The sequence below is a fragment of the Elephas maximus genome, chromosome 19, assembly GCF_024166365.1.
Source record: "Elephas maximus indicus isolate mEleMax1 chromosome 19, mEleMax1 primary haplotype, whole genome shotgun sequence".
In the NCBI taxonomy this organism is placed as follows: domain Eukaryota; kingdom Metazoa; phylum Chordata; class Mammalia; order Proboscidea; family Elephantidae; genus Elephas; species Elephas maximus.
In genome coordinates this window covers 66,546,045-66,570,091 of record NC_064837.1, presented here as the reverse complement: position 1 = coordinate 66,570,091, position 24,047 = coordinate 66,546,045, and the positions used below count along the sequence as shown (strand labels likewise).

The 24,047-nt window shown below is 43.5% G+C and overlaps 1 protein-coding gene across 2 annotated transcripts in view; it reads left to right on the top strand.

Annotated features, from left to right (window-relative positions):
• PRPSAP1 (phosphoribosyl pyrophosphate synthetase associated protein 1) overlaps window positions 1-24,047 on the top strand; it is a 41,526-nt gene that overhangs the window by 1,152 nt on the left and 16,327 nt on the right. Inside the window, exons 1-3 of one of the 2 annotated variants that reach the window (XM_049859837.1) lie at window positions 408-1,066; window positions 3,775-3,827; window positions 9,934-10,000. In XM_049859837.1, the coding sequence (XP_049715794.1) occupies window positions 897-1,066; window positions 3,775-3,827; window positions 9,934-10,000 (290 nt within the window). In that variant the 5' untranslated portion in view covers window positions 408-896. Of the gene's footprint in view, window positions 1-407; window positions 1,067-3,774; window positions 3,828-9,933; window positions 10,001-24,047 lie in introns of those variants that run through there. The other variant, XM_049859838.1, reaches the window with a different exon arrangement.

The window sequence follows — 24,047 nt, the reverse complement described above, 5'->3', positions numbered from 1 at the left end:
ACAAAGGTAGATAAAAATACAAGCAACTACACACGGAACAGTACAGCGGGCGGAGGCGGATTATTTGTGGGTGAAAATTTCCTGAAGCAGATGCAATGCTAGGGGTCTTGAAGGATGCGGGCATATGGAAGGGAAGAGGAACCACAAGAGCAAAGGTTGGCAGCGGTGCTTCTGACACGTTCAGGGAACCTTGTCTTATAAGCAAGTACAAGGTTGGAGAGTGTTTGGGGGAAAGCCTTTTAGATCACGCTCAGGAGTCATTTTGGTATTAAAGGCTACTAGCTGAAAATAACCCCGCCCTTCACTTTTCAAATAAAATCATAGTTGAACGCATGCGCCTCGGAGGTCGCAAGCGCTGTGTTATCATAGAGGTGCAGAGCTAGATCGTCTAGTCGTCCCCGGCGGCAGACATTTTGGGTCCTGGCAAAAAAGTTGGAAAAGTTTGGGACCTCTACTAAGTCAGGCTGCACCGGCCAAGAACGTGAGGATAAAAGAACTCCGGCCGAAGCGGCAAAATCAGGGGGCTGAGCGAATCTATGATCCGGCCCTCGGAAGAACGGGCTTTTAAGGAGTTGCCCACCTCCCTGCCCTCATCTGTGATGGCGACTCTGCGGACGCTCTAACCAGCGCCCCTCAGATTCCTGGAGGGGGCGGTGGCGGCGACGGCCTCACCTCTCGTTCAGAGGTGGCTACGGGCTGGTCACAGCGCGTGTGGGCTCTGCTGGAGCTCTTTGTGGCCTTTGGGGCGAGGAGCTTGGGGGTCTTAGGTCTCCGCCTCCAGTGCCGGGTCTTTCAGCGCCTTCCCCTACCGGACCCCGGGCCTCGCGGCCGGTCAGTCAGAACCGCCCCCGGTCGAGCCCGGCGCGGGCCGGCTGTAACCGCGCCTCGGGCCGGCGATGCCCAAGAAGCTGCTGCTGCTGCCCCCGCTCTCCGCGTCCTCGGCCTTCCGCGTCCCGCGACCCCGCCCCGCCGCCCGCCCTGCCATGAACGCCGCTCGCACCGGCTACCGAGTCTTCTCGGCCAACTCCACGGCCGCCTGCACGGAGCTGGCCAAGCGCATCACCGAGTGAGCAGGGCTGGGGGCGGCCGGGGCGGGCGGCCGGGTCCTCCGCTCCCGCACCCCACTCCTAGGCCCAGGGGTCATTTGGCCTCGAGGCCCTGGATCTGGGAGAGGGGGTCGCAGAATCAAGATGTTTCAGAGCTGGACAAGCCCTTGGAGATGACAGGAGCCACCCCCCAAATTTTGCAGCTGAGAAGCGTCAGGCTGACTTAGGGACCCCTCTCACCACCCGATTTCTTGGCTTTGCTCGCTTTTTCTTCGTCTCCCCCACTCCCACACCACAGGCGGCGGTGAGGATGGGTTGGGGAACTCATTCTGAGACCCCCGGAGTGAGTGCCTGGGAGAGAGGGGCTCTGTGGGTTTGGCTCCCTTTACCCCTTTCTGACTCTGTTTATCTTTCGATTCCCAAGTCCCGTTTATGGAGACGGGAGCAGGATGTCATTATAACCGGGAGGACGTGTTGGGAGGGTGCAATGGATGGGGGTGGCAGGAGGGCCATCCAGGTGGAAGGCCCTGAGGTGCACATTGCAGCAACAGAAGCAAAGGAGAACAGGGCAGCCTCTAAGGAAGCCGATTTGTTGGAGTTAGTGTTAGAAATGGTAGGCCTAACCATATTTTGTAAGTCGACTTTGGCCCTGGATAAGTCATTTGAAGGAGGCCCTGGGTGGCACAAATGGTTATGTGGGGGACTACTGGACAAAACATGGTCCTGCAGAAGAAAGGCCTGGCAGTCTTCTTCCAAAAGGGCAGCCATTGAAAACCCCGTGGAACACAGTTCTACTCTGACACACAGGGGGTCTTCATGAGTTGGAATCGATTCCATGGCAAGTAACCACAACAATAAGTCATTTGAAGTAGAATCTTTGCCTCTTTGTTTTGTTTAAACCCAAGGAACCTGTTGGTCTCAAGCAGCTTTTGGAGTCTGACAGCTCTGAGATGCCTTCCCAGCCTTGACACTTACTAGCTCTCTGTGACACTAGGCAAGAGACTGTTCTGGACTTCATTTGTAAAATGGGATTGAGTCTATCCAGCGAGGATATTGTGACTATGGAAGAGATAATGTAGATCAAGCATCTAGCTGAGCAGAGGCTCATAGTGGACCTCTGAGCAACACCTGTTTACTAATGGCCTGTTTCTTCTAGTTGGCTTTTCAGTCTTTTGGAGAATCCCAGAGTGCTAATGGTAAAGGAAGAGCCTTATGGGTCCTCTCTTGATAAATCTGCTAGGATATGACATAAACAGTAGCTTGTCTTTTAACATTTAAAGGCATTGTCATATTTTAAGCACTTAATGTATCTTAATGCTTCTCTGAATTTTCCATAATTGGCAACTAATTACATGAATTGTATTTTTAAATCCTAGGTGATGACATCAAAGAAGGAGGAAACTTTAGTCCTGTTTTCTTATATTCTTATTTTCTCTTCAGTTAGAGTTTTGAGATTAGAAGACTTAAAAGAAAAAAACCTTTTTCAGAAGTTCTGCAATCTACTATCTAGTTTCTATTTCAAACCCCTGATTATTTGTCTTTTCTTTCTGAGGCCAACTAAAAGAACTTTAAATATCAAGCTTGTGTTTGTTTACATGAGGTCAGATTTACTCCACACTGACCTTGGGGAGAGAGACTGAAAACAGGGGAGGAGGGTGGATTTGAAAAGTGTTTTTATTTTTATCTTTGCTTTTTATGTTAGGTTCTTCCCTGCTGTGTTCCAGGAAAGTTTTACATTATTGCAGATAACAAGTATTTTTAAATAGTTCCCTTATCTGCTCTTTGTATTGAGTTTCTCTGTAAGATTTAATTTGAAAAATGTTTTACTGCTGAACAAAGTTTGAAGAGTAGATGACCCCCGAGGCTATGACATTCCAGGATTCCCTAAGCAGTGGATCTTAAGACTTTGTGAATGATGCACTGTAATCAATAAAAAACAGGTGTATACTTTCCCAGGATGTGTATATGTATTTACAAGTCGTGTGTGTGTGTGTGTGTGTGTGTGTGTGTTATAATTAACAGGAAGGGACCCTCCTCTCAATTCCTACATTTAGTGGCTTTTTGCTAATTTTGTTTCATCCGTTCACCCCTCACTCTTTTTCTAGGGAGGCGGGGCTTGATTATTTTAAAACCGATTATTCCCTAACATGCCATTTCACTCCTAAAGATGATAATGGGAACTGAGAATTTTTTAAACTACCCTATTGCAAAAAAATTAACATTAATTCCTTAATATCATCTAGTATCTAGTCCTTGTTCTTATTTTTCTGATTGTCTGAAACATGGCGTTTTCCAGTTGGCTTGTTGGAATCAGGATCCTGCGTGTGGTTGATGTCACGGCAGTCTCCTTTAGTCTATCTGCTTCTGACAGTTGAGACATTTACCTCTGGCTTGTGTGTTTGCAATCATTGCTGCTAGTGACCAAGCATTTGTTTGGGGGCAATTTTCACAGATAGGCGTTATATTCAGAAAACAATGACCCAGACATTACCCTTTGGTTGTGGGCTCTTTGCAGTAACGAAGTGAATTATTACAAAATGTTGAGCCCTGGAGGCTGCTGTGGTGGAGTGACAGTGGGCAGACATTTAGTTCCTCCTGACTTTAAGCTTCCTAAATTGCTTATTGGCAGTGAATGCCAGTCTGGTATAGTTTAGTCTTTCTGTTGAAGGTATGCATGTGATTTTTTTTTTAAAGAGAATTATTAATTGCTATTTTTTTCTGCCGGTAGGCGTCTTGGTGCTGAATTGGGAAAATCTGTTGTGTACCAGGAGACCAACGGAGGTAAGTTAAAATTCTACCTTAAACACGCTTTATTTTTTGAGCTATGTTTAATCAGCTTTTTTTTTTATTGTTAAATATGTATAACAAAATTTTTAAGTGTACAGTTCATTGGCATTAATTAATCACATTCACAATGTTGAGCAATTGTCACCACCCTCTACTTCCAAAACTTTTTCATCATCCCAAACAGAAACTCTGTACCTATTAAGCAATAGCCTCCCCCTTCTTTCCTCTCCTCGCCTCTGATAACCTCTAATCTACTTCTTTTCTCTATGAATTGGCCTATTCAAGGTTCCTCCTTGTCTTCGTAGCATGCATCCGAACATTGTTCCTTTTTATGGTGGAGTAGTATTCCATTGTATGGGTATAGTACATTTTGTTTATCCATTCATCTGGATGGACACTTGGGTTGTTTCCACCCTTTGGCTATTGTATAAATAAAGTTGCAGTGAACACTGGTGTACAAGAGTTTGTTTGAGTTCTTACTTTCAGTTCTTTTGGGTGTATATTTAGGAGTGGAATTGCTGGGTCATGTAGTAGTTCTGTGTTTAACTTTTTGAGGGACCGCCAGCTGTTTTCCAAAACAGCTGCACTGTTTTACATTCCCACCAGCAGTGCACAAGGGTTCCAGTTTCTCCACCTCCATGCCAACACTTGTTATTTACTGATGTTTGATATTTTATAGTAGCCCTCTTGGTGGGTATGAAGTGGTATTTGTATTTTCCTAGTGATTAATGATGTTGAGGATCTTTTCATGTGTTTATTGGCCATTTGTGTATCTTCTTTGTAGGTCTATTCAAGTCATTTGCCCATTTTTTTAATTGTGTTGTCTTTTTATAGGAATTCTTTGTATATTCTGGGTATTAAGCCCTTAGCAGATACATGATGTCTAAGTTTCTTTGTGCTACTATAACAAATTATAGAACAATATCATTAATATCACACACACAAAAAATTTTGCTGAAGATCATACAAAAACGGCTGCAGCGGTGTATCGACAGGGAACTGCCAGAAATTCAGGCAGGTTTCAGAAGAGGATGTGGAACCAGGGATGTCATTGCTGCTGTCAGATGGGTCCTGGCTGAAAGCAGAGAATACCAGAAGGATGTTCACCTGTATTTTATTGACTATGCAAAGGCATTCGACTGTGTGGATCATAACAAACTGTGGATAACACTGTGAAGAATGGAAATTCCAGAACACTTAATTGTGCTCATGAGGAACCTTTACATAGATCAAGAGGCAGTTGTTCGGACAGAACAAGGGGATACTGATTGGTTTAAAGTCAGGAAAGGTGTGCATCAGGGTTGTATCCTTTCACCATACCTATTCAGTCTGTATGCTGAGCAAATAATACGAGAAGCTGGACTGTATGAAGAAGAACGGGGCATCAGGATTGGAGGAGGATTCATTGACAACCTGCATTATGCAGATGACACAACCTTGCTTGCTGAAAGTGAAGAGGACTTGAAGCACTTACTAATGAAGATCAAAGACCACAGCCTTCAGTATGGATTGCACCTCAACATAAAACAAAAATCCTCACAACTGGACCAATGAGCAACATCATGATAAACGGAGAAAAGATCGAAGTTGTCAAGGATTTCATTTTACTTGGATCCACAATCAACAGCCATGGAAGCAGCAGTCAAGAAATCAAAAGACACATTGCATTGGGTAAATCTGCTGCAAAGGACCTCTTTAAAGTGTTGAAGAGCAAAGATGTCACCTTAAAGACTAAGGTGCACCTGACCCAAGCCATGGTATTTTCAATCGCGTCATATGCATGTGAAAGCTGGACAAAGAATAAGGAAGACTGGAGAAGAATTGACGCCTTTGAATTGTGGTGTTGGCAAAGAACATTGAATGTACTGTGGACTGCCAAAAGAATAAACAAGTCTGTCTTAGAAGAAGTACAACCAGAATGCTGCTTAGAAGCAAGGATGGCGAGACTGCATCTTACATACTTTGGACATGTTGTCAGGAGGGATAAGTCCCTGGAGAAGGACATCATGCTTGGTAGAGTACAAGGTCAGCGGAAAAGAGGAAGACCCACAACAAGGTGGATTGACACAGTGGCTGCAGCAATGAGCTGAAGCATAACAATGATTGTAAGAATGGCTCAGGACCAGGCAGCATTTTGTTCTGTTGTGCATAGGGTCGCTGTGAGTCGGAACTGACTCGACAGCTCCTAATGACAACAACAGAAGTACCACAAGTGGGTGGCTTTAAATGAACAGAAATTTATTTTCTCATGGTTTAGGAGGCTAGAAGTCTGAAATCAGGTCTTCAGCTTTTGGGTAAGATCCTTGTCTCAGCTTCTCCAAGCAGCTGGAATTCCTGGGCTTGTAGACTGGTCTGCCTCCAAAACCTTCAAATAGTGTAGGTCTTCACGTCGTGTTTGCTTTCTTCTGTGCCTGACCTGTACTTTATATCTCCAAGTGATTTCCTTAAGCCACACCCTACAGTGATAAGGCCTCATTAACATAACAAAAACCTGATTCCCAGTGGGATTGTGTCCACAGGTATATTTTGTTGGGTGCCACCTAGTCCATTCCTGCTCATAACGACCCCATTCTGTAGGTCATCTTTGCACTTTCTTGATAATGACTTTGCTACAAAAGTTTTTAACTTCGATGAAGTCCAGTTTATTTTTTCTTTAGTTGCTCATGCTTGTGGTCTTATCTAAGAGTCCACTCTCCCCATTTCCACCCCAGGTTCCCTGTGTCTGTTGATCTATTGCCTGTCCCTTCCCGCCTTCTTGTCTTGCTTTTGGACAGGAGTTGCCCATTTGGTCTTGTATATTTGATTGAACTAAGAAGTATGTTCCTCACGTGTGTTATTGTTTGTTTTATAGGCCTGTCTAATCTTTGTCTGAAAAGTGGGCTTTGGGAGTGGTTTCAGTTCTAAGTTAGTAGGTGTCCAGGGGCAGTAGTCTTGGGGGTTCTCTGTCAAATCGATAAGCCTGGTGTTTTTCTTTGTGGATTTGAATTCTGTTCTACATTTTTCTCCTGTTCTGTCTGGGACTCTGTTGTGATCCCTGTCAGGGTGATCGGTGGTGGTAGCTGGGCACCATCTAGTTCTTCTGGGCTCAGGCTGGTAGAGGCTGTGGTTTATATGGCCCTTCAGTCCTTTGGGCTAATATTTTCCTTGTATTTTTGGTTTTCTTCATTTAGCTTTGCTCTAGCCAGGATGGGACTGGTAGATGTATCTTAGATGACCGCTTGCAAGCTTTTAAGACCCCAGACGCTACTCACCAAGGTGGGGTGTAGACCATTTTCTTTGTGAACTATGTTACTTCAGTTGACCTAGATGTCCCCTGACACTGTGGTCCCTGGCCCACAGCCCCGTTAACTTGGTCCCTCAGAGTATTTGGATGTATCTAGGAAACTTGTATACCTTTGCTTTAGTCAAGTTGTGCTGATTTCCCCTGTATTGTGTGTTGTATTTCCCTTCACCAAAGTTGACACTTGTCTACTGTCTAGTTAGTGATTTCCCCTCCTTCTTCTTGTAACCATCAAAGAATGTTTTTTTCTGTGTGTAAACCTTTTCTTGAGTTCTTATAATAGTGGTCTCATACAATATTTGTCTTTTTGTGACTGACTTCACTCAGCATAATGCCCTCCAGATTCATCCATGTTGTGAGTTGTTTCGCAGATTCATCATTGTTTATCGTTGCTTAGTATTTCGTTATGTGTATGTACTGTAACTTTTTTATCCATCTGTTGGTGGGCATTTTGATTGTTTCTATTTTTTTGCTTTTGTGAATAGCGCTGCAGTGAACATGGGTGTGCATATGCCTATTTGTGTGGTGGCTCTTATTGCTCTAGGATATATTCCTAGGAGTGGGATTGCTGGATCGAATGGTATTCGTATTTCTTGCTTTTTAAGGAGGCACCATATCATTTTCCAAAGTGGTCGTACCATTTTACATTCCCACCAGCAGTGTGTAAGAGTTCAATCTCCCCGTAGCGTCTCCAGCATTTATTTTCTGTTTTTTGGATTTGTGCCAATAATGTTGGGGTGAGATGGTATCTCACTGTAGTTTTGATTTGCATTTCTCTAGTAAGCCCACAGAAACCCTGGTGGTGTAGTGGTTACCTGCTACAGCTGCTAACCAAAAGGTCAGCAGTTCGAATCCACCAGGCACTCCTTGGAAACTCTATGGGGCAGTTCTACTCTGCCCTGTAGGGTCGCTATGAGTCAGAATTGACATGACGGCAGCAGGTTTAGTAAGCCCACATTTTTTACAAAGGCAAATTGGTATAAAATAATTTGGAATTATTTTTGCAAAGTTGAAAGCCTGAGTCCGTGATGCTCTGCTTCCCCTTCTCTTTCTTTGGTATAAGTAGTTTTGAGGAGCTAAATTACTGAGATGTAATGACATTTGGGGATTTAAAAAAGCAAAGGGGCTGAGCAGGGGAAAGCAGGTTTAATGGAGACTTACTTGGTGACGTTAGAGACATTATCAGCTGCCAGGGCGAGTCAGGAGTGAGGTATAGATATTTAAAAACCTGAAGATGAACACATATAGGTGAGGCATTCTATTTAGCAATTCACAAACTTAAAAAATTCATAGTGGCGATATCGGGGGCGGGGGGGGGGTCTCATAAAATGAAGCTGTCCTGCAGGAAAAGGCAGTTTAGTGAAGACTGCTTCGTCCCCAGCTGCGGCCCCAGCCTGGCATCGCTGCTACAGCCCTCGTAACATCTCGCTTTGGCTGTTGGCGTAGTTTCCCAAAAGGTCCTCTACCTCCATTTCTGCCCTCTCTAGCCCACTGTACACCTCAACTAGGATCTTGCTAAAATGCAAATAATTCTGGCTTACTGCAGCTTAAAACCATATGCAATAGAGCCCCAACTCCTCAGCAGTCACTTGGGCCTTCCAGATCCAGGTCCTGCTTCCTCACTGGCCTCGTCTTCCGTCCCCTCCTTCAGTGTGTCTGTGCTCTCTGACCTTAGAGTACAGCTGAAATCTCAGCACTTCTCACGACCTCCACTGCTGCCACCCTAGTCCAGCTGCCATTACTGCTCTCCTGGACTCCCTAGGAAACAAGCAGCGTGGTCTCCTGGAGCCTGTCTTGCCCCGCCTCATTTTCTTCTCAGGGCATTCTGGTCTTTTAAAACAAGTAGATCATGTCTTCCCATCCTCAGTTCCTCCAGTGGCTTCCCTGTCACTCTAGCAATAAAGTCCAGACTCTTGTGTCTCTGGCCCCTGTTGGCTCCCTGACCCCTCTGTCCCTCTTTGCCCTTGCTCACTCTGCTTTTCAGCGACTTCCAGTGCACTGCCTGCTCCTCTGCCCGGCACACTGGGCCCCACAGCTTCACATGTTCCCTTCCTCCCCTCCACCCTGCACAGTCAAGCCGGCAGCGAGGCCCTCCATCTCAGCCCTGTTACTCTTTCTCCTTCCTCATGGCTGCTCTGTCCTTGGCAGGTAGGATCTGGAGAGTTAGCTGGCATCTCTGGTGTGATACTGTCTCCGCTCAGCCATTCTTCATCCCCGTAGCCCAGGGCCTCCCCTTTGGAAGCCTAGCACAGGGCCTGGCACAGAGCAGGTCCTCAGCACTTGCTGAGAGAATACTAAGGTTATCAGCCTTTCCCTCTTTATTTGCTGTAGACTTTTCCCTGGGTGTCTTGTTTGTGTTTTTATTTTGGTGATGGGCTTTCTTTATTCAACTTTAAGATTTTATGTAGACTTGTTGGTGACTTTTACCTTCTATTTTTGGCTAATTTTCCTCCTAGCTTTGCTATTTCTTATATGTGTAATGTAATTCTGAAATCTATGGTGGTACGGTCGTTAAGCGCTTGGCTGCTAACGGAATGGTCAGCGGTTGAAACCCACCAGCCACTCCGTGGGAGAAAGATGTGACAGCCTCCTGCTTTCATAAGGATTTACAGCCTTGGAAACCTATGGGTCAGTCCTGCTCTGTCCTCCAGGGTTGGTAGAGTTGGAATCGACTCGACAGCAACAGGTTTTTTTTAATTGTTTATTTTGGTGTACCAAGTGAGGTGTTGGTTTAAAAAGATTTTTTACTCCAGATTACTACCTACGTTATTGCATCATAAGGTGCTTTTCCTGAAACTTGAGAACATTTTTATTTTTCAGAGACAAGAGTTGAAATAAAAGAATCTGTGCGTGGCCAGGATATTTTCATTATACAGACAATACCCAGGTAAGAGTCAAACCAAACCAAACCTGTTGCCAGTGAGTTGATTCCGACTCGTAGGTAAGTTAGTACTACTTTATTTACCCTTTTCTTCCCAAAACTTTAGTAATTCATTATCTTTATATGAATAGCAATTTTTTTTTTTTTTCCTTTTTAAGTATAAATTCGTTTGCACATGAAACTAGTTGCTTTCCAAAGTATAGTTATGGATTTCTGGAAACATTTGTCCCCTGCCCCCCCCCCCCCGTTTGTCATACTGTATGGCTAACCCTTTACTTAACCCTGTACTTGACCATGTCCTCTGTTTTAAACTCCAGAACAAGTATCTTCCTTTCATACGCAGAGAACCTAGGTCAGCTTCTGTCAGCTCAGCAAGTATGTGCTTAGCAGACTCTGCTGAAAAGCTTTTGGTTGTTGGTGTTAAATGCACTGCATAACTGCTACCAGGTCAGACAGTTTTTGTCCCATGTTTTGTTTTACACAGTGGCTTATTTCTAGCCTGTCTCCATCCCAGGTATCACTGAATCTCCTCTCTTAGAGCAGGAGGGCTTGCCTATTTGAGTATTAGCCTCCATGTAGGATTCTCTATTTCTCATCACTTCACAGGGCATGGGGTGTTTAGACCCTCTGTCTTTGGAAAAATCCAGACCTTCAAGTCCTGATCAATTGTTAAAAATTTTATTGTGGTGGAATAAAATAGCAGAAAGCTTGCCATTGTAGTCATTTTAAAGTGTGCAATTCAGTGGCATTAGTTACATTGACCGAGGTGTGCTACACTGTCGTCACTATTTCCAAAAGTTGTCATCACCCCAAACGGAAATTCAGTCCCCCTTCAGCTATAATGCGTATCATTTTTAACCCTTCAAGTAAATCCTCCCTGGCAGCTGTTCTTAGGCCCCATCAAGGAGATAGAGAAAACTGAGTCTGGGAGAGACTGAGGACCACAGGGTCACAGAGTGAGTAACTTAACAAAATCCTTCTCCACTGCACTATGGGCAAATAATAAGTATTTTATTTTTAATACTTTTTTCTGATTCTAAAAATTACATTCATCACTAAAAATTCAGGCATAATAGAATTGTGTGTCAGAAAATGAAAACTTCTCCTCAGCTCCCATTCTTCTGAGAGAACCAGTTTAAATAGCTATTTATTCCTCCATATTTTTATATGTGTGTACAAGTGTAGGCGCCATAGTTCAAGGGATCCTCAAAACCAAAGCACAGTTACTAGACTGGTAGAAGCTAGAGGAACCACCAAAATTATTGCCCTGAGATACACTTTAAACTTGGAACTCAAACCATTCCAGTGGTCATCTGTCAGCCAAAGACAGAGTGACTCATACAATAAATAATATCACCTGTGAGTACTTTGCTCCTCTAAACAATTATCTGAATGAGACCAGATGGTCAACATTTACCCTAGACCAAAGACAAAAAGGTATGGGGGTGGGGGGGACACAACAAAAAAACAAAACCAAAACCCACTGCCGTCAAGTTGATTCCAACTCATAGCAACTGTATAGGACAGAGTAGAACTGCCCCACAGAGTTTCCAAGGAGCGCCTGGTGGATTTGAACTGCTGACTTTTTGGTTAGCAGCCATAGCTCTTAACCATTACGCCACCAGGGTTTCCAAGGGAGGACAGGGAAGCTAGATTAATGGAAACAGAGCAGTCAGAGTGAAAATGAGAAAGCTGACACATTGTGAAAAGTGTAACCGAAGTAACTGAGTAATATATGTTTAAACAAAAAAAAAAAAACCTGTTGCCATCGAGTTAATTCCAACTCATAGTGACCCTATAGGACAGAGTAGAACTGCTCTATAGGGTTTCCAGGGAGCGCCTGGTGGATTTGAACTGCCAGCCTTTTGGTTAGCAGACGTAGCTCTTAACCACTGCGCCACCAGGAGTCCTTGAATAATGTATAGAAATCGTTAAATGAGAACCTAATTTGCTATGTAAATTTTCTCCAGAATCATAATAAAATATTAAGAAAAAACCCAAAGCACAGATCTTTTTAATTTTTTAAATTTTGTTTATACAATAAACATCCACATGTTCACATTTCCAGAGGGCATGTAAGGAAGCCTCCCTCTGATCTCTGTTCCCAGGTACCCAACTTCCCTACCCAAGGCAGCCAGTGGTACCAGTCTCAGGGATTCTTCCAGAGACTTCATGCATATTTAAGCAAGTGATTACATATTTTCCTTCAGTTTTACATTTAAAAAAAAAAAAAACCAAACCCGTTGCTGTTGAGTTAATCGAGTCATAGCGACAAAAGGAGTTTACAGTTCACACTGGTGAACTTTTAAAGAATAAAAATACTATATCAGTACATAAAGACCTACCTCATTTTTTAAAAAAGAAATACTTATTTTGAAACAATCACAAACTTAAAGAGAGGTTATTCAGAGTAAGTTGCAAACCTGGTGGCCCCCCCCGCCCCGAAATAAGTGTGCAGTTCCTCCAAGCAAAGAGCTTCCCTCACATAACCCTAACAGAGCAGTCAGAGTGAGGACTTTAACGGTTCACGACTGCATCTGGCCCTGAGGCCCCACTCAAGTTTTGCTGGTTGCCCCAGTAATGTTCTCGTAGCAGAAGGACCCAGTTCAGAATCACAGGTTGCCTTTAGTTTCAGGTCTCTTCAGTCTTCCTCAGCCTCCTTAACTTTGACAACGGTGTTTTGTCTAGTGTCCCTCACGTTGGGTTTGTCAGATATTTCATCATGATGAGATTCAGGTTAGACATTTTTGACGGGAATATCACAAGAGCAAAGCTGAGTTCTCATCTTAACCTTTTGCTGCTTTATAGTAGCCTGTATGGATGTGTCAAAATGTATTCAGCTGTTCCCCGTCAGGCAATTCCTAGTCTTGTGCTGACACAGGTGTTGTGAATGTAGGAACACAGGAAAGAGCTGCATGTGGGCTTAGGGCCTTGGTGGGGCCACCTTAGACTAAGAGCCCTCTAGGAGTTTATCGAGGAGTAGAGAAGAGTGAATCTCAGCCTTGGCAGCCACACGGGAGGCCTAAGTCCAGAAGGCAGTAGTGGCTAATAAAAGTTCCTGGTGTCACAGTGATTAAGAGTTTGGCTGCTAACCAAAAGGTTGGCAGTTTGAATCCATTAGCCACTCCTTGGAAACCCTATGGAGCAGTTCTACTCTGTACTATAGGTCACTATGAGTTGGAATCCACTCTAGGCAGTGGGTTTGGTTTGGCTCACCTCTGAGAAAACAAAAGAATGTGTGTCTTGTGAAGAAGTGCTGATCTTTAAGGAATCCTGTCAACACGGCTTCATTGCTCCCCACCTTAACCTGGACTTTGAGCTTTGGTGGCAGGCTCTTCTCCAGGAAAAGAATTAACTTGGTCAGTGCATGATCAGCTGTGGGTGGGTCTTGTGCCAGCCTATGAGCCTCTGTGGTCCTGGGCCCTTTGTTCTGTGACATGTATTTAGAGACTACTGCGAGTCAGGGGAGGAACTAAGAGATTCTGACCCCCTTGGGTGAGGTAGGCAGCACAGCATAGATGATAGTGGTCACAGAGGAGGCTCTGAGCCACCAGCAGGAGGGTGGCTGCTCCGCAGTCTGCCTTCTGTAGACCACTAACATGTGGTGAATTGGGATAGCTATGCCTTTAATGCCTCATGAAAGTGTAATCTTTTTAGATCAGTTTCCTGTTTATTAATCACAGGATCGACCCTAGTGTCTTAGTCATCTAGTGCTGCTTTAACAAAGAGAAATGTGTTTCCTCATGGTAGAGTAGGCTAAAAGTCCAAATTCAGGGCCTCAGCTCCAGGGGAAGGCTTTCTCTCCCTGTCGGTTCTGGAGGAAGGTCCTTGTCCTCAATCTTCCCTTGGTCAAGGAGCTTCTCGGTCACAGGAACCCCAGGTCCAGAGGATGCACTCTGTGCCAGGTGTGCTGCTTTCTTGGTGGTATGAGGTCCCCAACTCTCTGCTTGCTTCCCTTTCCTTTTATCTCTTGAGAGATAAAAGGTGGTGCAGGCCACACCCCAGGGAAACTCCCTTTACATTGGATCAGGGAGGTGACCTGAGTAAGGGTGGTGTTATAGTCCCACCCTAATCCTTTTAACCCCAGGCAGAGATTATGATTTATAATGCACAGGAAAATCACAAAATGGAGGACAACCACACATGGCCTAACTTGAGTTGACACATATTTTGGGGGATACAGTTCAATCCATTACACCTAGTAAGACCAAAGAATTTTTAATAGTGGTGAAAAATGCTTGACAAAACATACGTCTTCTCAGCAGTTTCTGCATGTACGATTCAGCGACATGGATTATATTCTTCAGGTTGTGCGGCCATTCTCACAAGACCAAAAGTGTTTTGTTTCCTTGTATTTGTTTTTTGTGCCAATATACACAACCCAGCATAGATCGATTCTACATGTACAGCTCAGTGACATTGATTACATACTTCATCATGTCACCTTTCTCACTGTCTCTCCCTGTTTTGTTACATCACTTTTAAACTCTGCCCCTTCAGGTTCTCATCTGTGCTGTAGGTTAACTGTTGTCAGAGTGAACTCACACGGATCATTCTTCGTAGAGCATGTTGTTCAGGGCAGACTTTCTTTATTATTTGAGCTAAACTGTTTAGTTTAACAATGGCTTCATAGGATAGTTTTGGTTCAAGGTTTAAAGATTATTTCTGGGCAGTAGATTTGGAGGTTTCCTGAGACTCATTGGATCCAGTAAGTCTTTTTTCCATATCAATTTAAAGTTCTGTTCCCCAATTTTTTTCCGTTTGGTCAGGGTCCATCTGTTGAGTCCTTGATCAAAATGTTCAATAGTGATAGCCGGGCGCTGTCCATTTCTTCTTGTTTCATGGCATAGGAGGTAGCAGTAGTTCATGGAGGCAGTTAACCCTGCAGTCCACATCCTTCTCTGACTCTTGGGTCTCTTCCTTCCTCTGCCGTTCAGGTGAATAGAGACCAGTTGTATAAGACCAAATGTTTTTAACAGCACATTTTCCTGAGGCTATCAAGTATTTTTTTCCTTTGCTTTTATTTTGGTTTTAGGAAGTAGGGAAGAGACATACCAATAGAAATAGCTGACGTTAGAGTGGCTGATATGTGCCAGGTACTGTTCTCATGCTTCAGATGGATTACCTCACCACAGCCTGACAGACTGAATCAGGAACTCAGGTGTGCAGTAACTTGCCCAGGGTCACACAGCTGCTGGGAGGAGTAGCTGGACTCAAACCCAGTTGTTCCCGACTCCCAGGCCCCTGCTTTCACTACTAAGCTATATCCTGGTGGCATAGTGGTGAAGTGCTACCACTGCTAACCAAAAGGTCAGCAGTTTGAATCTACCAGGTACTCCTTGGAAATTCTATGGGAGCAGTTCTATTCTGTCCTATATGGGTGCTATGAGTCAGAATCGACTGGACGACGACGGGTTGTTTTTTAGTTTTCCTACTGCTCCAGGCATTCAGTGTTCGTTTTTCATGTGACTGAGGGAAAGGGCAACCTTTTCCCCAGCTCTTTACCACTCAGTGATAGTCTTTTGAAAAATTCTTACCTTCTGGTTCCCATCTTTGTTCTTTAATCATAAAATCCTTGATGTCTACATTTTGAATGTGCACGTGTACGTGTGTGTTTGTGACTCTAGGGTAGAAGGACAGCCATACCCGTAATTTCTCTTCCATGCCCCCGTTAGAGTATAAGTTCTAAGAGGGTAGGGACTTTCTTTGTTCACTGCTAGGCCTCCAGCGCCCAGAATAGTGTCTGGCCTGTAGTTGGCGCTTGATGAATTTTTGTTAACGAGTACTTGGATCTGGCCATCTGCTCCCATGAAGATTACACCCTAGAAAACCCGATGGGGCAGTTCTGTTCTGTCACACACTGTCACTGAGTTGGAATTGACAGCACCTGACAATAGCAACACAACAAATACAACTATGATACATTTCTATCATTTCTTCATCTTCACAAAATAATTGTGATTCCCCTCTGCTGCCCTTTGAGCTCAGTGCATCTCTACTTGATGATGGTGTTACCTCCTTCCCTCCCGGACCTCACCTGAAATTGAAAAGACCTTTGAGGCTTCTATTTAGAGATTCCTGTTTTTAGTTCAGACTTGCCTTAACATGTCATAAAACAGTCAACATTCACAACCTGCTGGCCTGGCAAAATAATGGGTATTGTTAACACTTCGCCCTCTTAGGATCCTTTCCAGGTCCGCGGTCGTGACAAACAAGTCAAGCAAAGAAATGATGTATTGTCAGTCTCCTTTGTGGTAGGTAAGACTTTGTACTGTATGTATGATTCTTGGTTTTTATGTCTCTTGGTAACAGGAATAAACCAAAAGCCAAACCAAACCCATTGCTGTCAAGTCAATTCCAACTCATGGTGGCCCTGTAGAACAGAGTAGAACTACCCCATAGGGTTTCCTAGGCTGTATGTAATCTTTGTGGAAGCAAACTGCCACATCTTCCTCCCGTGACGTAGCTGGTGAGTTTAAACTGCTGACTTCTGTTAGCAGCCAAGTGTTTCGCCACTGCGTCACCAGGGCTCTACCCAAGAATACTCAGTGTGAGTAATGCACACAGTCGCAATCTACAGAGAAGCCGGAATTTACAAATGAAGGAACCAAACTAGCAGAGGAAAATGTGCTGGTTAATGGCGAATTGACATACACGTAAAAACGTTATGAATAGCAGCAGAACACTGTCTGATATAATGCTGGAAGGTGAGACCCCAGGTTGGAAGGCACTCAAAAGATGACTAGGGAAGAGCTGCCTCCTCAAAGTAGAGTCGACCTTAATGACGTGGATGGAGTAAAGCTTTCTGGACCTTCATTCGCTGATGTGGCATGACTCAAAATGAGAAGAAACAGCTGCAAACATCCATTAATAATCAGAACCTGGAATGTACGAAAATTGGAAATTGTCAAAAATGAAATGGAACGCATAAACATCAATATCCTAGACATTAGTGAGCTGAAATGGACGGGTATTGGCCATTTTGAATCAGAAAATTATATAGTCTGCTATCCTGGGAATGACAGCTCGAAGAGGAATGGTGTTGCACTCATTGTCAAAAAGAATGTTTCAAGATCTATCCTGAAGTACAACGCTGTCAGTAATAGGATAATATCCATACACCTACAAGGAAGACCAGTTAATACGACTATTATTCAAATTTACGCACCAAACACTAGGGCCAAAGGTGAAGAAATAGAAGATTTTTATCAGCTGCTGCAGTCTGAAATTGATCGAATGTACAATCAAGATGCATTGATAATTACTGGCAATTGGAATGCGAAAGTTGGAAACAAAGAAGAAAGATCAGTAGTTGGAAGCTATGGCCTTGGTGATAGAAACAATGCTGGAGATGGAATGATAGAATTTTGCAAGACCAACAACTTCTTCATTGCAAATACCTTCTTTCACCAACATAAACGGCAACTATACACATGGACCTTGCCAGGTAGAACACACAGAAATCAAATTGACTACATCTGTGGAAAGAGACGATGGAAAAGCTCAATATCATCAGTCAGAACAAAGGCTAGGGGCCGACTGTGGAACAGACCATCTATTGCTCATATGGAAGTTCAAGCTGAAACTGAAGAAAATCAGAGCAAGTCCACGAGAGCCAAAATATGACCTTGAATGTATCCCATCTGAATTTAGAGACCATCTGAAGAATAGATTTGACGCATTGAACACTGGTGACCAAAGACCAGACGAGTTGTGGAATGACATCATCCATGCAGAAAGCAAGAGTTCACTGGAAAGAAAGAAAAGACCAAGATGGATGTCAGAGGAGACTCTGACACTTGGCTCTTGAGCGTCAAGCAGCTAAAGCAAAAGGAAGAATTGATGAAGTAAAAGAACTGAACAGAAGATTTCAAGGGGCCTCTCGAGAAGACAAAGTGAAGTATTGTAATGACGAGCAGTGAGCTGGAGATGGAAAACCAAAAGGGAAGAACGCGCTTGGCATTTCTCAAACTGAAAGAACTGAAGAAAAAATTCAAGCCTTGAGTTGCAATAGTGAAGGATTCCATGGGGAAAATACTAAACGACGCAGGAAGCATCAAAAGAAGATGGAAGAAATACACAGAGTCATTATACCAAGAAGAATTAGTCGATATTCAACCATTTCAAGAGGTGGCATATGATCAGGAACCGATGGTACTGAAGGAAGAAGTCCAAGCTGCTCTGAAGGCATTGGCGAAAAATAAGCCTCCAGGAATTGATGGAATATCGAGATGTTTCAAGAAACAGATGCAGCACAGGAGGTGCTCACTCGTCTATGCCAAGAAATGTGGAAGACAGCTTCCTGGCCAACTGACTGGAAGAGATCCATATTTATGCCTATTCCCAAGAAAGGTGATCCAACTGAATGTGGAAATTACCGAACAATATCATAAAAAACTACACAGGCAAAGTTTTGCTGAAGATCATTCAAAAACGGCTGCAGCAGTATATCGACAGGGAACTGCCAGAAATTCAGGCCAGTTTCAGAAGAGGATGTGGAACCAGGGATGTCGTTCCTGCTGTCAGATGGATTCTGGCTGAAAGCAGAGAATACCAGAAGGATGTTTACCTGTGTTTTATTGACTATGCAAAGGCATTCGACTGTGTGGATCATAACAAACTATGGGTAACATTGCGAAGAATGGGAATTCCAGAACACTTAATCGTGCTCATGAGGAACCTTTACATAGATCAAGAGGCAGTTGTTCGGACAGAACAAGGGGATACTGATTGGTTTAAAGTCAGGAAAGGTGTGCATCAGGGTTGTATCCTTTCACAATACCTGTTTAATCTGTGTGCTGAACAAATAATATGAGAAGCTGGACTATATGAAGAAGAACAGGGCATCAGGATTGGAGGAAGACTCGTTAACAACCTGCGTTATGCCGATGACACAACCTTGCTTGCTGAAAGTGAAGAGGACTTGAAGCACTTACTAATAAAGATCAACATAAAACAAAAACCATCACAACTGGACCAATGAGCAACATCATGATAAACGGAGAAAAGATTGAAGTTGTCAAGGATTTCATTTGACTTGGATCCACAATCAACAGCCATGGAAGCAGCAGTCAAGAAATCAAAAGATGCATTGCATTGGGCAAATCTGCTGCAAAGGACCTCTTCAAAGGGTTGAAAACCAAAGATGTCACCCTCAAGACTAAGGTGTGCCTGACCCAAGCCATGGTATTTTCAATCACATCATATGCATGTGAAAGCTGGACAATGAATGAGGAAGACCGAAGAGCAGTTGACGCCTTTGAATTGTGGTATTGGCGAAAAATATTGACTATACCATGGACTGCCAAAAGAATGAACAAATCTGTCTTGGAAGAAGTGCGGACAGAATGCTCCTTATAGGTAAGGATGACGAGACTCCGTCTTACGTACTTTGGACATGTTGTCAGGAGGGATCAGTCCCTGGAGAAGGACATAATGCTTGGCAGAGTACAGGGTCAGCAGAAAAGAGGAAGACCCTCAACGAGGTGGATTGATACAGTGGCTGTGACAGTGAGCTCAAGCATAATGACTGTTAAGGATGGCACAGGACCAGACAGTGTTTCGTTCTGTTGTGTGTAGGGTCGCTATGAGTCGGAACCAACGCAACGGCACCTAACAACAACAATGGCGAATTGGGAAACATTTGCCGATTTTTCCCCATACTTAGGGTGTTAGAGAATTGAAGGAAGAGCTGTCCACTGAGGTAAGACGGACAGTAAATCCATAACAGTAACTTTACACGCATAACTTACCTTTGAAGAAGGAGCATAGGTGTAGGTGGGGCTTTGGGAAACCAGAGCCCCATCCTGAAGGTGGTGAAGTTCCCTTGTCTGTAGTAGGGTGAGACCACGGGGTAGCCACGGTTCTCTTCCCGTGGTTTAGTTTGGTGCGGTATCAAAGCAAAAATACCTTCCCCTGGCAATTCCCATATCTCTTGGGATATTGGGGATGGAAGGAGAAGAAGCATTTGGAGAAAAGAAAAGGAGGATGTGTATCAAATATGTGTATATGTATACATGTACATATACATGTACATATATGTGATAATGCACATGCCTTAAAAAAGTGGGGTTTCAATTAAAAAATGGGCAAAAGATATGAATAGACACTTCACTAAAGAAGACATTCAGATAGCTAACAGATATATGAGGAAACGTTCACGGTCATTAGCCATTAGAGAAATGCAGATCAAAACTACGATGAGATTTCATCTCACTCCAGCAAGGCTGGCATTAATCCAAAAAACACAATAAATGTTGGAGAGGCTGTGGAGAGATTGGAACACTTCTACACTGCTGGTGGGAATGTCAAATGGTACAACCACTTTGGAAATCGATTTGGTGCTTCCTTAAAAAGCTAGAAATAGAACTACCATACGATCCAGCAATCCCACTCCTTGGAATATATCCTAGAGAAATAAGAGCCTTTACATGAACAGATATATGCACATCCATGTTTATTGCAGCACTGTTTACAATAGCAAAAACATGGAAGCAACCAAGGTGCCCATCAACGAATGAATGGATAAATAAATTATGGTATATTCACACAGTGGAATACTATGCATCGATAAAGAACAGTGAGGAATCTGTGAAACATTTCATAACATGGAGGAACCTGGAAGGCCTTATGTTGAGTGAAATTAGTCAGTGGCAAAAGGACAAATATTGTATAAGACCGCTATTATAAGAACTTGAGAAATAGTTTAAACTGAGAAGAAAACATTCTTTTGTGGTTACGAGACGGGGGAGGGTGGGAGAGGAGTATTCACTAATTAGATAGTAGATAAGAATTACTTTAGGTGAAGGGAAAGACAGCACACAGTACAGGAGAGGTTAGCACAATTGGACTAAACCAAAAACAAAGAAGTTTCCTGAATAAACTGAATGCTTCGAAGGCCAGTGTAGCAGGGGCAGGGGTTTGGGGACCATGGTTTCAGGGGACATGTAAGTCAATTGGCATAATAAAATCTATTAACAAAACATTCTGCATCCCACTTTGAAGAGTGGCGTCTGGAGTCTTAAACACTACCAAGCGGCCATCTAAGATACATCAATTGGTCTCAACCCACCTGGATCAAATGAGAATGAAAAACACCAAGGACACAAGGTAATTACGAGCCCAAGAGACAGAAAGGGCCACATGAACCAGAGACTACATCATCCTGAGTCCTGAGACCAGAAGAACTAGATGGTGCCCGGCTACAACTGATGACTGCCCTGACAGGGAACACAACAGAGAACCCCTGAGGGAGCAGAGCAGCGGGATGCAGACCCCAAATTCTCGTAAGACTAGACTTAATGGTGTGACTGAGACTGGAAGGACCCCAGTGGTCATGTCCCCCAGACCTTCTGTTGGCCCAGGACAGGAACCATTCCCGAAACCAACTCTTCAGACATGGATTGGACTGGACAATGGGTTGGAGAGGGATGCTGGTGAGGAGTGAGCTTCTTGGATCAGGTGAACACTTGAGACTATGTTTGCATCTCCTGCCTGGAGGGGAGATGAGAGGGTGGAGGGGGTTAGAAGCGGGTGAAAAGGACACGGAAAGAGAGAGTGGAGGGAGAGAGCAGGCTGTCTCATTAGGGGGAGAGTAATTGGGAGTGTGTAGCAAGGTGTATATGGGTTTTTGTGTGAGAGACTGACTTGATTTGTAAACTTTCACTTAAAGCACAGTAAAAACTATTAAAAAAAAAAATCAAAGCTATAGGGACAGAGTACAGGTCAGTGTTTTCCAGGGACTGAGGTGAGATGGTTGACTACAAAGGGGCAGCAAGAGGAAATATCTCGGGTGATGGAACTGTTCAATATCTTGATTATAGTGGTAGTTACACAACTCTATGTTTGTCAAGATTCATAGAATTGTACACTAAAAAGGTTGAAATTTACTGTATGTAAATGACATCTCAATAAGCTTTACTAAAAAAAGAAAAAAGTTAAAAGTACTGGTAATTTTGTTGGTTACTGCCAAATTCCCCTCCATAGGGGCTTGTGCTGTTTTGTGTTCCCATCAGAAGTGTAAGGCATGTCCTTTTCCTAAGAACGAGGAAAACTTTCCCAGAAGCCACCAAGCAGATGTCCCCTGATACCTCATCGCCCAGAATTATGCCCCTTGCCCATTCCTGACCAATTCACTGGAAAGAATACTGAAGCTCCCTGTCTTCCCCAGGCACACAACTGTCTGATCTTTAATGTCTTTAATGATACCAGAGTTTTTCCTTCAGGGAAGGACAGAGGAAATGACTGTTGGGCTGGCAACCAACAGCGCCTACCTCAAAAATGTGTAGAAATTATTTGCAGAAAAGGATTTATCAACTTCTTAAAATTCCAAATCCTGTCCTGGTTTCATGGAACAATCCAGTTTATCGGCTTAATAATACGTTCAGTGCTTCTGTTCTACCTCCTAGTTCCTTGTGTAGTGCCTGGGGTCTTAAAATCTTCTAAGTGGACACCCAAGGCATAATTGGTCTCTATGTGGCAGGAGCAACAAAGGAAGAAGGAGAGTCAGGATTAACAGGAAGAAACAATGTGTGGCCAGTTGCCTCCATTAACAATTTCCTCCTTTACCACAAGACCAAAAGAACCAGATGGTGCCTGACTACTATTACTGAACATTTTGATCCAAGATTCTATAGAAGAGTTCTGACCAAAAGAATGAAAAAGCAGAACAGAATTTCAAATTCTCATGGAATCTACACTTTCGGGAGTCATGGAAGCTGGATGAACTCCTAAAACTATGTAGCTCTGAGATAACCTTTAAACCTTAAACCAAAAATATCCCCTAAAGTCTTCTTAGAACCAAACAATAGTTTAGCTTAACTAGTAGAGAATGTCTGCCTTGAGCATTGTGCTCTTTTAAGATCTATCTATATGGGATCAAACTGACAACAGCAGCTGGAAAGATTAGATAAGAACCTTAGGGGGGCAGTACATTTATGTTAATGGAGGAACAATTTGGAAAGGAAGGGTGAGAATGGTTGTACCACTTGAAGAACGTGTTCAATGTCACTGAATTGTACATATAGAAATTGTTGAATTGGTGTATGTTTTGCTGTGTATATTCTCAATAACAACAACAAAAATAAAATAAATTATATATATAAAAAAAAAGTGGGGTTTGCCACAGTGACCTGTTAATACTGTTAGCACCTGAGCACCAAATACTACTAACTGAAGATCCCAGAGAATTAATTTTTTTTAGTAGTATCTGCTAAATAGTTACCTCGATGAAGGAGTGTATCTCACAGATTTATTCTTTGGGGGAGGAGTGTTACCTGATGTGAAAAAGCTGATTCTAAACCAATAGCCCGGAGCTGGAACAGTCTGTGTCACCTCGGAGCAGTCTCCCCAAGGGACCACGTCTACTTGGATGGGGCTGGCGTGGCTCAGAATTGCCTTGGAATTCCTCTTGTGAAACAGCCTTCAGAACTTACGTCACGTTTCTTTTCACCGCTCCAATAACAGTCAAGTTTTGGTCCTTGAGGATTGTTTTGTTGTGGAAGTGGCAAAAAGCCACTCTGAGTGAAGCAATTATTGGGTTCGTAAAATGTGTGGCTCTCAGGAGGTTCCAAATATACTGCGCAGTGGAACTCTGTAAGATAAATGTGGAGATTAAGAATAGTTTCCGAAGGACAATTTGATGTTTATATATGAGCTCTAGTATGTTGATATAAACTAAGACTCGTTAGAGTTTATAACTTACTTGCTACAGATTGTCGGAGTTGGAGATGGTAAATCTACCGTATTACCATGTTCCCGTTACTTCTGGCTATGGTGTTGGTCTGTCTTTGCAGTCCTGGGCAGTGTAAATAAAAACACACCACACCAGATGTCGTCGAGTCAGTTCTAACTCATGGAGACCCCCTGTGTGTCAGAGTAGAACTGTGCTCCATGGGGTTTTCAGTGGCTGATTTTTCAAAAGTAGATTTCCAGGCCTTTCTTTCAAGGTGCCTCTGGGTAGACTTGAACCTCCAACCTTTGACTAGCAACTGAGCTCATTAACTGTTTGCACCATCCAGGGACTCCCGTTTTTACCTATCCAAAATGATAAAGC